This window comes from Pteropus alecto, unplaced genomic scaffold, assembly GCF_000325575.1.
Source record: "Pteropus alecto unplaced genomic scaffold, ASM32557v1 scaffold72, whole genome shotgun sequence".
Classification (NCBI taxonomy): domain Eukaryota; kingdom Metazoa; phylum Chordata; class Mammalia; order Chiroptera; family Pteropodidae; genus Pteropus; species Pteropus alecto.
In genome coordinates this window covers 4,512,910-4,528,837 of record NW_006436811.1, presented here as the reverse complement: position 1 = coordinate 4,528,837, position 15,928 = coordinate 4,512,910, and the positions used below count along the sequence as shown (strand labels likewise).

Here is a 15,928-nt window from a genome sequence, read left to right as displayed (position 1 = left end):
TTCATCTGTCAAGAGTTAGTCATAGGAAAGAATTGCATATAACATGATTTTTAGTTAGGCATTCATGAAATCCCACACTATCAAGCTTTGAGAATTAAGATGACTTTGAAATTACTCAACAATTTAGTTTACGTTGGAATTTTGATTTGCATATAATTAAATAAAACATTCAATATGAAATATAATAAATATATTTAAGCATATGAGCACACTTATTTCAATAATATATCTTGTTACTAAATAGTATTCAGTGATTATGAACATTACAATTTATTTTATTCTAAAAGTAATAATCCTTTCAAAATACTTAATATTTAATTGTATAGAAATTAGCTCAAATTTTTAATAACACCAAAATCATATTTACTGCATTTAACCCAGGAGCTATATTTTTACTGTTTTGTTACCTTTGAATAAAAGTTTAGCATACATTAAATAATTTTTACTTCAATTAGTAAAACTTTTCCTAACAAGTTGTTTATACTGGTTTATTTCATTGCTGCTAGCTTGTAAAAAGTAAGAATGTTTTAATACATCATAAGTAAAATAGATTTTTTTGTGCATTAGTGAAAGTACACAAGAATTTTGACTCCTTTTGTAGGAATATTTAATCATTGAAGGTGAAACATTGGTAAATGTGAGTCTGAACATTAAGATCAAACACTGAACCAACATCAGTGTTTGTTAGCTTATATTTTATGATATAAACAATTCTGAACTAACTCAAAGCAGACATTTTTAACGTGAAATGTTTAACTGAATGCATTAAAACATATCTCTTGTTCAATTTCTACTTTATTATATTTTTTATATTTAGTATATTTCTCAAATTTATACATAAAAAGCTTTTAGGAAAGATGTTATTTTATTTAGAGATTGTAACATGATTGATAAAGGTATATCATTTTATGTCTAAATTCTATTAAGCTATTCTCCAGATACTTTTTTAAAAAAAGTTGAAAAGAGCATAACTAGTATCTGTTTACATCTTAAATTGACTTTTAAAACTTTCTGTTATTTAAGGCATAAGATAAATTTAAAGAGAAACATAGCAAATAATTTTTTAAATTAAATTTTCTCCACTCAGAATTGTACAGATAACATACAATCTTAGTTATTTAAAGGAATTTTAATAACTTTTTCAGGCTAGGATTATGTTACGCTTTTTTAATGGCAAACAGTAATAGAAGCAAGTTGTAAAATCTGACATAGCTGTGTTATGCCCCAAAATGATTCTATTGACTTGACAGTGTAGCATAAGACCATTATGTATTGAACATTTGCGTCAATTTGATTATTAGTGTTTGCCAAGAAGAAAAAATATAGTTCTAGTTAAGTTACCACTCCCTTTGTTTTTCTGCCACATTTTCTTTAAGAAAAATGAATGTGAGAAGAATGTTTTCACATTCTAATTTTACAGTGCTAATAATTTGTATATCTTGGGCAAGTTGTCTGTTAAATTAGTAGTAAATGGTGACTATTTGATTTTGTTTTATCAGGAGCTACAACCATAGAGAAATATGACCTCAGAACAAATTTGTGGATCCAGGCAGGGATGATGAACGGCAGGAGATTGCAGTTTGGTGTGGCTGTTATTGATGACAAACTCTTTGTAATTGGAGGTCGAGATGGCTTAAAGACATTAAACACTGTTGAATGTTACAATCCCAAAACCAAGACTTGGACTGTCTTACCGCCAATGTCAACACATAGACATGGTCTAGGTAAGATCTCTTACTTTATTGATATTATGTTTAGAAACATTTTTATTGATAGTGAAAATGTATGTAAAAATATAGTATTATTGTCATCAATTATCATTAACTTTAAGTAAATTGAAGGCTTATTTGAAGCAATTTTTTTTAAAGTTTTGATGTCTTCTTGTGTTGGCCATTGTGCATTAAACTGTTGAGAAAGCTGTAAAAGATACCAAAATGAGTAGACCTCGAGCTATCCTCAAAGTTTTCATAATGCGACATTTATTCAATAGGTAAAATTAGGTTCCTGATTTGATATTTAAAAAATGCAAAACTATCAAGAAGAGGCCAAAATAATGCAACCTAGAGAAAAAAAAGATAATGTAAATTGAGGAAAATTGAATTAAGATGACTCACTCCACATTACTAGATAGACCAGTGTAGCTATATATTTGCACTTAAATGATACTACCCTGAAAAATCTTTAGGGAGAGCAATACGGGTTTAGAGAGAGAGTGACACATCAGCTGGCACCAGGGGTCAATATGATGGGATTCACTTGATTATATCCAGTAACCTGGATATGAGAGACTATTTGGATCCAGAAGGTTTGGGTTTGAGTTTTGAATCTACCATTTAATACTGGTATGATTTGGGGCCAGCTCTTAAACTACAAACCTTAGGCTCCTGATTTACCACCAATTCAAGGTTATTAAGAAGATAAAAATTTAATGAGGATAATGAATATAAAATCACTTTGTAAATTGTAAAGTCCCATACAAATATTTGAAAAGAGGAATTTAAGATGAACAGTTCCTGAATTTGCACTTTGTATTGTGGGAATTGTAAGAAGTGTAAATTACTTTTTTTGAAGACTTGAATTATGCCAGAGAGTTGAATAAGTGCCTTTCATATATTGCAAATATGTACATTACAGAGATATCAGGGTTTAATTGCAAATCCACTGATATAAACATTTATAGGCAAGCAAAATTATACAGCATTTCAAAAAACAAATATTAATGTTCAACTCTGAGGTCTCCAAAACTGCATTCTCATTCTTGTCTACTGTACCATCAATCTAAGCAAAAGTAAATAAACAAACAAATAAAAGCTCTAAACTAAAGCAAATTATCTTTTGATCTTGTTTACCTCCCTCTTCAGTTGGTGCATTAGTAAAATTAAAGAATATTAAAAATTTTCTGGAAATCTTTTCAAATAACTAAATTTTAAATTTCTGTTTTAAATTAAAGCCATATAATTTCTCTAAATCACATAGAACCCAATTATAATATGAAAAACATGAAAGGCAAATGGGTTCTATTTTTCCCAGGTAATATTCATGAACATAAAAGGTTTCTTATGATTTTGTTTGTTTGTTTCAAATATTTTGGATGATTTTGGCTTTCATATCTATGGAAAAGGCCTATGTGTTGTTTATATTAACTATCTAGCTAACTGCCTTTGTTCCTGTTTTGGAGGAATGTGGAGAATGAGCACTTTGGATTGGAATTTTAGGAATTTAATGTCTTTCTCTCTTTTTGTTTTAGATAATTCAATTCCTTTCCATTAAGGTGTGCTACAGTCCAATTGTGTAGGAGATTTGCATGTCAAGAGAACACACAAAAATTTTCACCAAGAATACATGTTAGGTGGTGTAATTTCAGGTGTTTAAAGTATACTTAGGAGGTAATGGTTTGCCTCAAATCCTATCACATAGGCACCAGTGCTGAGCAGGATGGTGGTCTTTGACAGTGTATTTTAGTTTGTTTCATTTGTTAAAGAGTTCATTGTAAACGTATATGTGGAAGCAAGACTACACAAAAAATTATATGAGCTAAGTCTCCTAAACATCTAAAATGTAATGCAGTATTTCTTACAAGTTTTAATGACTCAAAAGAAACTCTAGTCATCCACTACTTGCATGCCTAAGCTGCTATTGTTTTGCATTTTTGTTCTGCTTCACTTCTGTTATCTAAGAGATCATCTCTCCTCCATGGCTCATGCCATTGGATTCTTCTGTGTTTTACTTCCTAATGGTTAATACTTTGTGTCAGTTTTTTAAAAATTCCCAATTATAGTACTCCCCAAGATATGATGTGACCGAGTTAGAAGGTAATATTATATCATAGAGCACCATTTCTGGGCACAGTTTTGATTGCAAAGTGCCTCATCGATTGCTAGTAATGCCCAGTACCTAGAAAACTGCCTTTGACTTGGATGGTAATCCAAGGTCCAATCAGTTGAAGACAGAGTGACAGTAACACAAGACACATATGTGTTCTCTGATGAAACAGAGGGCTTCCTTTATGATCAATCACATTCCTTAAGATCAGCTGAATCTTAGGAAGTTTAGCATTACATGTCATACTCAAATGCAATTAACATCCTAGGCCTAAAATTCCTGTTCCTTCAATATAATATATCAGTCTTTGATTTCCCTTCTTCTCTCTTTCAGAGGCTTCTATTACATAGTTGTTAATATTTCTTATTTAATACATCACATTATTTAATGTCGTCTTTATCTCTTCTTGATGAATAATTTTAATATCCAGCCCTCCAAATTGTTATTAAGCTGTGTGCATCATGATATTCATCTTATGTATTTATGTTTTAATCTTAGTTTTTATAGTCTATTCCTACTTGGTAATTCATTATAATTGCTTTTTTCTTAATGATGTTAATAACATCCCTTATCTCTGTGAGACTATCATGCCTTTTTCAAATTGTAATCTGCCTCTTTAATTAATTCTTTTTTATTTATTACAGGTGATCATCTTCCTCCTCCCCTTCCTCAAACTTCTTCAAGAGCTCTCTCGTCTTACTTTTCTTTTTCTTGTTAGCCTTACTTTTCTCTTTCTTTTATTAGTCCGCATTTCTCTTCTTCTGTTTCTCTTCCTCTTTTCCCTCTTCTTCCTCTTCCTCATCTCTTTCCATTTCTTCTTCTTCCCTCTCTTCTAATTCTATTTAGCAACATCATCATGGAAATATTAATTTTTAACTGTGTGCTCATGTGGATGTATAAGATGATTTGGCTAATTATATTAAGGGCTAAGGTGTATACCATTCTTTGTGTCACCCCTAAACATTTGGGGAGACGGGGGTTACACCTGGACATGAAGCCCTGAGACAGCAAGCTGAGTTTGCTCAATCTATCTGCTGTTATTTCTAGCACATAGTCCTAAGGACACATCTATTTACCAAAATTTGCTCATAAATTCCCTTGAGCCTTTCTTCCTTGTCTCTGATGCCCTTACCATAGCTGGGAGCTGAGATGGAAAGGAAATGTTCTGGACCAGTAAGGCTGTTTGTTTCTGTTGTTAGCAATTCCACATCCAAGCTGGGCTCTGATGACAACCTGATGTTATCCATCCAGTTATGGCAAGGTCTGAACATCACTGCCTCGCAGTGTAGAAAGTGCAATAGGTCTTCTGAAGAAAACACTATGTGGTGGTAAAAAGAGCTCAAATTAAGTTTTTTTCTCCAAGATAGTCACTCACAGCAGTACCTTGAATTTTGTCTCACTGAGGAAGTTGCAACTGAGTTCTGATTCTTTAAGTGTTTTTTTATAATTTTGATGTTGGTATTTCATGACTCTCCCTTTGGTGTAATTGACAGGATCAGTTTTAAGTGTAAACCAACTGCCACCTGAGCTACTTTTCTATTTGTTCAGAAATTAGAACGTCCATATTATTTGCCATATAGTTAATCAGTACCTACTATGCAGTGATATTACAAAATTGACCATGTGATTCCATATTATACATTTAAGTGACAAGAAGCTAAAGTCTAAAGTAAAATTAAAAATATGTAAAATAAAATCTCATTTTATTTGACCTATATACCCATTCACCGTTAATTTGTATGGAAAAAAAATACTGTGATTTTAAAAGCACGTCACATGAGTTCTTTGGTTGCTAAAGATGATTATGTGACAAAATAAGTTTCATATCTATCAATAAATGAAGAAAGTTTCTTATGCTAGATAAAACAACATATAAAAATTATATTCATATTGAACATGTGACACAAGGGAGCAATGCATCTACCTAGAGAATTAAACTAATTAAGACCACAGTTCTCTCAATATGCTGTTTTCATTTTAGCATTTATGTCTTTGAAGCACATAATTCTATATATCATGTCTTTATTACTGCATTTTACATTGTATAAAATTGAACAAGACATTACTTCAATAAACTGTTAGCAATTGAATCTTTTTAGGAGAAATTGATGAAAATAATAAAGCTACTGTTTATTATGGATTTTCTGAACATCAAGCACTATGTTGTATGTAAAACATATAATAGGAGTTGTTTTTGTTTTTATGTTCTTTTTTGTTAACTTTTAAATCGAGATGAAATTCACATACCACAGAATTAAATTTTAAAGAATAGAGTTGATACTTTTAAGAAAATTCAAAGACTTGTTCAGCCATCACCATTATCAAATTCCAAAATGTTTTTATCATCCTATAAATAAACCCTGTACCCAATAGCAGACAGTCTTCATTGTCCCATATCCCTAGCCCTTAGCAATAATTAATCTACTTTCTGTCTTTATGTAATTGCCATAAGGACAACTTGTGGTCTTTTGTGTATGATTTCTCTCACATAGCATAATTTTTTCAAAATTCATCCATTTGGTAGCACATATCAATATTTCGTTCTTTTTATAACAGAATAAGATTTCACTGTTAGGATTTACCACATTTTGTTTATACATCATCAGTAGAAGGACATTTGGGTTGTTTCTACTTTTTGGTTATTATGAATAAACTGTTATGAACATTCATATATGCATTTTTGTGTGAATATACATTTTCAATTCTGTTGGATAGATACATGAAAGGAGAATTGTTGAGAGATGGTAACTTTACCTTTAACTTTTGGAAGAACTGTCAAGTTGTTTTCATAATGGCTGCACCATTTTCTATCTCCTCAACAATGTTCGAGGATGCCATTTTTTTCACATCCTTGTCAACACTTGTTATTATCCATTTTTTATTATAATAATCTTAGTGTATATAAATTGGCACTTCTTGTAATTTTATAGGCATTTCTCTAATAAATAATTCTGAGAAACATTTTACATATTTCTTGGCCAGTTTTATATCTTTCTTGGATAAATCTCTCTTTAAACATTTTGTCCATTTTTTGTTTTGGATATTTTTCTTTTTATTATTGAGTTGCAATTGTTTATTTTATATTCTGTATAAAAGTCATCTGTCATATATAAGATTTTCAAATATCTTTCTTTCTATTGGTTCTACTTTAATTTTCCCATTAGTGTCTTTAGAAGCACAAAAATTATTAGCACAATAAAGTTCGATTCAATTTTTTCTTTTGTTGCTTGTGCTTTTGGTAGCATATCTGAGAAAATATTGTCTAATCTATGGTCATGAAGATTTATGCCTATGTTTCCTTTTAGAAATTTTATGTCTTAAATTTAAAAATATGACCTATTTTGAATTAATTTTTTTTCTATGGTGTGAGTAGAGTTCAACATCATTTTTTTGCATGTCATCTCAGCACTATGTTGAAAAGACCTGTTTCATTGAATTGTCTTGATATCCTTGTCAAAAATCAATTCATAAATATGAGGGTTTATTTATGGACTCTCAATTATATTTCATTAACATCTATGTCTATCCTTATGCCAGCATCACACTGTCTTAATAATTAAGTAATTAAATAATTAGTGCTGGCATAAGCTTTTAGTAAGTTTGAAGTTGGGTAGTATCAGCTCTCAGACTTTGTTCTTCTTCTCAAGATTTTTTGGGCTATTCAGAATCTCTTACATGTCCATACGAAATTAAGAATCAATTTCTCAATTTCTGTAAAAAGATATCTGGAATTCAGATATTGATTGGATTGAATATGTAAAGCAATTTGTGAGTTTTGCCACTTTAACAATATTGTCTTCCAATCAATAAACATTAGATATTATTCTGTTTATTTAGGTCTACTTTCTTTTACTTCTGATAAATTTATTGCTCAATAGTCTGCTATACTTTATACTATTGTAAATCAAATAATTCCTTATGTTTATTTTCAGATTTTTTATGGCTGTTGTATATATTTGTGTATTGAACTTGTATCCGGAAGCCTTGATGAACATTTTTATTAGATTAGTAGATTTTTGAGGATTTCTTATGATTTTATATCTAATAAAATCATTTTATCTGAAAAGAGAAATGGTTTTACTTCTTTCTTAAATTTACTTATTTTATTTATTTTACTTGCTTATTTACTTTAGCTAGAACCTCCAGGACAATACTGAATAGAACTGGCAAGAGAAGACATTGTCGCCTTGCTCTTAAACTAGGAAAAGAGAGTTTAGTCTTTCAACATTAAAGAGAATGTTATCGATTTTTTGAGGTGGGTAGATGCTAAGATCCTTTATATTTCTAGTCAGCTAAGTGTTTTATCATAAAAGGATGTTAGGTTTTGTCAAATACTTTTCCTGCATGTTTTGAAAAGAATATGTATTTTTTTCTACATTCTATTAGTATAGAATATTATATCAATTGATTTTTAGATATTCATCTATCTTCTCTAGATAAATCTCACTTGGTCATTGTCTACAATCCTTTATATATGTTGCTGTATTTAGTTTGTTAGTATTTTGTGGAATATGTTCCATCTGTATTAACAAAGGATATTGGTATATAGTTTTCTTGTGATATCTTTGTCTGGTTTGAGTATTACAGTAATTCTGGTTTCATAGAATGAGTTGGAAATGCTCATTGATTTTCTACCTTGTGGAAGAGTATGTGAAGAATTTGTGTTAATTCTTCTTTAAACATTTAGTAGCATTCATCAGCAAAGCCAAGGAAGCCTGGTCTTTACTTTGTGGGAAGTTGTAAAATCACTAATCACTACTTTCCTACTGGTCTGTTCAGATTTTTCATTTCTTCTTGACTCAGTTTCTGTAGTTAGTGAATATCAAGGAATTTGTCCATCTCATTTAGGTTATCAGAATTGTTTGCATACAATTCTTTATAGTATTCCCATATAATCCATTGTATTTTTTATGAGATTGGTAGTTCCCTATTTATTCCTGATTTTAGTAATTAAACATTTCTCTCTTTTTCTCTTATTCAGTCTAGGTAAAGGCTTGCAAAATTGTTGATCTTTTTAAAGAACAAATTGCTAGTTTTATGGTTTTCTTTTGTTTTATAATTCACTATTTTATTTATATCCACTCATATATATATTTCTTTTCTTTCAGCTTGCATTGGATTGGCTCTTATTATTCTACTTCTTAGTGTTTAGGTTATTGATTAGAAACCCTTCCTAATTAAGGTTTTTACAGCTATATATTTCCATGTAAGCACTGCTTGAGTTGTACTCCATAAGTTTTGGCGTTTTGTGCCTTCATTTTCATTCATCTCAAAATATTTTTAACTTTTTTCATCTTCTTTGACCACTGGTTATGTAGCAGTATTTTTAATTAACACATATTTGTTATTATTGTCATACAAATTACATGTTTATACATTATACATTCATCAACACAATTTTAAAATTATTGCTTTACTCAATTGTCTTAAAGTAAGATAGGAGAAAATATAGTTATAGAGAAAAAATACTTTTATACTTTTTTTATATTTGTTACCAGTGTTCTTTATTCTTCGTTTAAATTTGTGTTTTGGTAGAAATGTCTACATTTTGGTCCAAGGGACTCCTTTTAATATTCCCTGTAGGACGGATCTGCTAGCAACAGATTTCCTCAGTGTTTCATTTTTTGTTTGTTTAACCAAGGTATGTGATTATTTCTCCTTTATTTTTAAACGATATAAAATTCTTAAGAGTCTTTTTATTTTAGCACTTTGAATATGCTATTCCACTGTCTTCTGGCCTCTTTGTTATCTGATGAGAAATGAATTGTTAATCTTATTGAGGGTGCCTCATATGTGATAAGTTGATACTCTTTTGCTACTTTCAAGATTCTCTCTTTATCTCTGGCTTTTGACAGTTTGTGATGTGCCTTCTGGTGTGCATATCTTTGGTTTATCTACTTGCAGTGCTTTGAGCTCAGCTCTCTCTTCTAGCTCAGCTGAGTTCCTAGCAAGACAGAGTTGTAAACTGCCTACTGGAGTGTTGAAGGAATGCTCCAACACACATACTGAGCAAAGACAAGTTTTCCCCGACTCCCCGCATAGGGAGACCTTGGCAGAGGTGCTTGAAGAAGATCCCTTTCCAAGATTTCAAACTAGGAGACCTGAGAATAAAGATGCATAGACTAGGAATGCAAATATGTGAAGTGCATGATCAGAGCCAGAAGAGCCAGAGGGGTCTGAGTCCTTGACTCAAACTCCCTTGAAAAGACTGCAATGCATGGCTGTGCACTAAGGCTAGTGTGGGAGAGCAGCTTTCCCTCATACGGCCTGTCAGGTAAAGTTTTTGAAATCACCTGTGATCAAGTCTGCAAAATCACATAAATTTTTACCAGGAGCTGGACTCCTCATGCCTTAACCTTCACTTTCTGCTTACATGAATTTCCAAGGTTGCCTAGAGATGAGAGAGCTTAGTATCATCTCAGAATTTACCTGAACATGTACACAGAACTGAATATACACATGACCTCGAGAGTAGCAGGAAATGTCAATCTTTTCAAATCTCCCCATGAACATCTCATCCTCAGCTCTACTTTTAAGATTTTTACTCAGCTTTTTGTTTGCCCAAACTGTTTTCACCACCTCTGGCAGTTGTAATGTTAAACACAGTTGACCTTTACCACCTAGGAATACCAGGTACTGTAGGCATTAAATAAATAAATAAATAAATAAATACATACATACATACATACATACATACATACATACATACATACATACATAAATACAGTTGACTCTTGAACAACACTGGGATAGGGGTGCAACCTTCCCCACAAAAATCCTTGCGTAACTTAAGTTGGCCCTCTACCTACATGGATTTTCAACCAGAGACTGAAAATACTGTTTTTGGTCTACTGTTGGTTGAATTTGCAAATGCAAAACCTGAGGATACGAGGGCAGACTGTCTGTTTATTGAAAAAAATCTGAGCGGAAGTGGACCTGAGCAGTTCAAACTCGTGTTGTTCAAAGGTCGATTGTGATTGCCATTGATTTTTCTTTTTTTTTGACACACACCCTGGACATTCTCAGTAAGAATAAGCCTTAGTCATGTGAAAAATGGATAAGTCCTGCAAGTAAAGGTTTCCAGAGAGCTGCCAGGCAGGTTGGATAACAATTTCCTGAGGAACTGACTTTTGAGGAATTTCCAAATCTATACTGCCTCCTCCAGTGGATGCCAGACTGCTGATTTCATGACTGCCTTGATTGTGAGGTTATTGGTTTTCAATGTTACTGCAAAGCTAGGAGGAGGCGATGGGAATAGGACATGTTAAAACATCATGGAATTCATTGTTCTTATCTAATCAGCTATTTTTCTTAAATAAATGCTCCTCAGATATTTTTAACCCTTTATATATTTCCCTAAAATCGATTTTGACACTTTTTCCCAATGTTCTCATCACTTTATGGACTAATAGATCTTTGTAGGTCCTTACTCTGCCATTTCTGCAGATGTCAACAATGGGGTAGATTGTTTTTACATGGGTACAGTAAGCAGAAATTGACCAATCCATGAGCAAAAGGGGTCTCTTGAAAACATAATCATTATTAAAAACTTAGAAATGATGTACGTGGTCTAGCTATCACCAACAGGAAAGCATTTTCAAAGCAATGAGAATAATACTTACAATGGCCTTTGTCAAGGATGCTGGTAAAAAATTAATTCTTCCCTTAGATGGGAGGTCAGCCACTCTTGAGCTAAAAAATAAGACATACATAATGAACAAACATAATGTATGAATCCCCAAATGACACACTTTAACAAAACAAACAAATAAATAAAACATAATGGTTAGCTTAAAAAATTGACTGTATGTCCTGGAATCTGACTGAAACCAAAACAGACTTGATAGTTAATTCAAGATGAAAATTACATGCCTTTGAAAGTCTGGTGAGGATGAAGATGCTTCCATGAAAGACACTGCAGCTAGCACCTATTCTTGATCTGTGAGATAGCTCTGAGTTACATTGCACTAGAAACTAGATATTGCTGCAAACTTTGCCAATTCGAAAATTTGTTTGTTTGTTTGTTTATTCTTCAATGCTTTGCTCATTTCAGTTGTAAAATTCTTGTTGGGAGCTTTAAAACCTTACTGGTCAAACCAAGCTTATAGGCGTAGGCATTAGTTTTTCAGAGTCAGGATAAAAGTAACTCAACTTATTTAAATTAATAACCTGAATTTATGTATAAGAAAAGGGAACCCAAAGTGACATTTACTATGAGTTGTTTCTATTGCTTTTAGAAACTATACTTATAACAACAAATAATAAATGGACTGAAGAAAATATCAGCATAATAAAACCTTGCATTTGTTTGTGATATAACTCATTATAAACTGTCAGTTTTCATTGTCTTAAAAGGAGCACTTGCTTCAGGTTAGTCCATTTCTTTAATTATATCAGTATATGTTTGTCATTTTTGTGTCTCTTTTACTTAAAAAATAGCTCTCTCAAAAGACCAAGAGGGTCTACGTATCTTTAAAAGAGTTCTCTCTTAAAGTTTTGCAATTTTTCACAAGGAAACAAAATTCAAAACTACCTATTCAGTTTTATGTATCAGATATTAAAAAAAAAAGATATAGTGAAAAGGAAAAAATATATAATGAGTACCTGGGGATGCAAATAAAAGACTTAATTCTTTTGATAATATACATTCTTATACATATACTGAAATACACACACACACAAATATATATACAGACCCACAATTTTCAGTACTTATGCATGTCTGATGAAATAGGAAAATTTCTGGAGAAAATATAGGGCATCAAAAGAAGTTTTTTAGAGCAGATAACTACCTTTTTATTTGAAACTTTAAATTTAAGTAAACAAGATCATAAGAAGGTCACTTTGCTTTTTATTTATGCAAATATGATATACATACAAACATGAGTGTAGTTTTAAAAAATATTTTAGTTCTTTCTTTATTTACTTTCATTTTATCAGTTCCTCTTGGAAATATCACACATGTACCATTAATAATGCCAGCAAAAAAGAAAAGAAGGGAAGGAGGGAGGGAGGGATGAAGGGGAAACAACAAATGCCAAGACTCTTCTTAATAGAATGTGATCTAACATACTCTGATTTATAAACTATAAATATCAGCAAAATCCTTCTTATATATTTAGTCTTCTATGGTCCTGTTACCTGTTGAATTCTAAGATTAAATATCACATAGCATCATTGCACTGAGCTATGTTCTTGTTTAAATAAACATTTATTGAAGATTTTTTAGTGCTAAGAATTCCATTAGGTGTTGGGGAACAAGAGATGAATCAGAAACAATACCTATCTTCAATATTATACATGCTAGTTATATACACTAGTTGCAAACGTTTTCTTACAAATAAAAATTATGCATCCAGGGGAAGATATTGTTTTCCTTAATCTATTATTCATTTCCAGAAGTAAAATTTCATATCACAAAAAATGTGTGTTTAATCCTCTATGATATGTGCATATCCCATCTCTTAAAATAGTCAAGAATTATATTATATCTTTCTACATGGTATTCTACTGTGGAATACAGGCGACATTGTATTCTGCAATGGTGTTAACAATTTATGGATTGAGTATAAATTATCCCCTTTACTATACTGGTAGTGCTTTGGTTAAATGCCAAAAGCTAATAGAATATCTAGAATACTGACCCTTCAAACTAAGATCTGAAAACAATTTCTTCTTTGTGAGAAACCTTTAGAGAGATATCTGCTTGATCTAAGAGTATTAATATTTTCTTCCTGAGCAACTGGTCAGTTTTTATACCAAGAATATTGTAGATAATGTAACTATGTAGGTTTTTCTCTGTGAGTTAAATGTCATAAAGTCTAGAATTAAATTTGCAGTCTGATAGTAACAAATATGAATGCATATTCTGCAGCAATCTCACATGTAGCTCTAGTTTATATGTCTTTGTTTTGCTATCTTCTTTAGCATCTAGTTTTAATCAAATACCTCCATCTATATTTTATATATTTTTGGAATCACCTTAATTTTTCAATAATATAATCATATATTAAGTTAAAGATAAGGTTAGCAGAATTAGTCTAGTTAAATACAAGGGAGATTTGCATAAGAATTTATTGGTTAATTCATTCAACATGCATTAAAATTGCACTACAACATACTATAATACCCGTATTAGAATAAAAGAGTGAATAAGATACTGTACTCAAAGATCTTGCATCTATGTAGGGAGACCAGAAAAGTTAAAAGACAATTAAAATGAAGAGTTATAAGTACAATAAGTAAGTGTTATGAACATACTGTTTTAAGTTAGAATAAATAATTAGGAAAGATTTCTAAAGAGAGGTTAGGACTAAAGGATTAATAGGCAAATTGAAGAAGAAAATACATTTCAATCAATGAAGTGAAATGTATAAAACACAAATGTGAAAAGGAAGCATAGAATATTTGAGTAACAAGCCACAGGTTATGAGAAAACAAATTAGTTTCAATGATGTTGGATTAACACATGAATATATTTTAAAATATAACAAATATCCTTTTTCATGTTTAGTTTGCAGTACAAGACATGCCAGAGAATATAAAATGTGACCTCTATAATCGCACTCTATGATAACATTTTAATTGAAATTTTTAATTTAATAATGAAATGTTTTAGTTTGAGGTAATTTATTGTCCATAATCGGCCTTGTATATTTGAATTTAGCCCAAATTTCAATTAATAAAGGTATAAATTCACTTGATTTCCTTTTTATATTGAATAGGAAATTAATGAGATTGAATTTTTAGAAGACAACCTGGTCACTCATGTGAACCACTTAGAAAGAGCTATTAATAGAGAAAGAAAATATGAAATCAACAGTAGAAAGCTGACCACTTCAGTTCCTGTTATTCTGGCTTTGACTGCTAATTTATTGCTTGCTTTTTGCTTTTCTAGATTTATTGGGGAGATGATTTTATTTTATATTTTAATTTTTTTCATAGATGTCTTCAATCCGAATGACCATGCAAATCTTCCATGTCTCAATTTAAAATGCATCTTAAAACTACATTAATAGAAAAATTCTTTCAGTCCTAATAATTTCTCTCAGTGTACAGGTGGTAATGGGATGTTAAAGTAATCAAAAGAAAAAATACATAGACTAATAGCTATTTAAATCGAGAGAGTATCTAAGAGAATATTTACTCCAGAATCTTATTTTTACAAATGAGAAAATTGAGAGCCAGAAAGATTAAGTAGCTTATTGAAGTGCATATAGCTCATTAGTGGCAAAGCTTGTTTTGGAATTCTCCACAGATGTGAGGTTTGTTTTGTTTTGCTTTGCTTTCCGCATTGATTTTCTACCTTGTTGTGACTATTTATTATTATTTCTATAATATATCAAGTTAATTCTTTACAGTAATATAATGAGCCTAGAGACAGAGCCAGGTTTTATGGGGCTTAAAGATGAGATCTCCCCTAAGGAGAAATGCAATCACCATGTGAACACATTGTTGGACTCCCTTTCAGGGGCTCCTGGAGGGGCCTAGTAAGTGAAGGATCCTGAACCTGAGCTTCATCGGCCTTGCAGGAAGCCCCTTCACAAAGAGCAGAATTATCAGCGTTTACTCTAAAACCATACTTTGCTTTAGTCAATAAATTATGTAATTCAATGTTTTTCTTTTTATGAGGATTACTAGTAATGAAGTTATATAACATATAAATTCATACACTTTCAAGAGCATATACAGTTTTTAATTTTCTAAAAACTTTTTTAAAATTTTCTTTTTTCATATAATGTAGAAAAGCCATAAACATTGTGGCCTATACCTTCAGGATATAAATTTATTGAGGCTTAAAATATTTTAAATGAATACATAAATATCCAAGTGAAATTCTGTGGCTAAGCACATTTATGTTTTTTTGTTAGAGTGACTCATTTGATAAAATATTTCTAAATCATTAGAACTATTGTTATAAGTCTAGAGATTTGTGAATTACTTGCAGATACCATGAGACCAACTATTTATAATTATCTTTGTCATGCCAATGTTATGACACTAGAAAACTGCTGTTATTAACTATTTTATTAATGGAATGAATATTACAAATTTTGTCCTGCAATGTTTTAGGCATCCAGAAAAACTCATTTCACCTAAATTACCA

General features: G+C 31.1%; 1 protein-coding gene across 2 annotated transcripts in view; it reads left to right on the top strand.

Moving 5' to 3' along the window:
• The window catches only part of KLHL1 (kelch like family member 1), a 273,787-nt gene that overhangs the window by 215,642 nt on the left and 42,217 nt on the right, over positions 1-15,928 (top strand). For both annotated transcript variants that reach the window (XM_006913780.1, XM_006913779.1), the window contains one exon: positions 1,500-1,724. In XM_006913780.1, the coding sequence (XP_006913842.1) occupies positions 1,500-1,724 (225 nt within the window). The remainder of the gene's footprint in view (positions 1-1,499; positions 1,725-15,928) is intronic.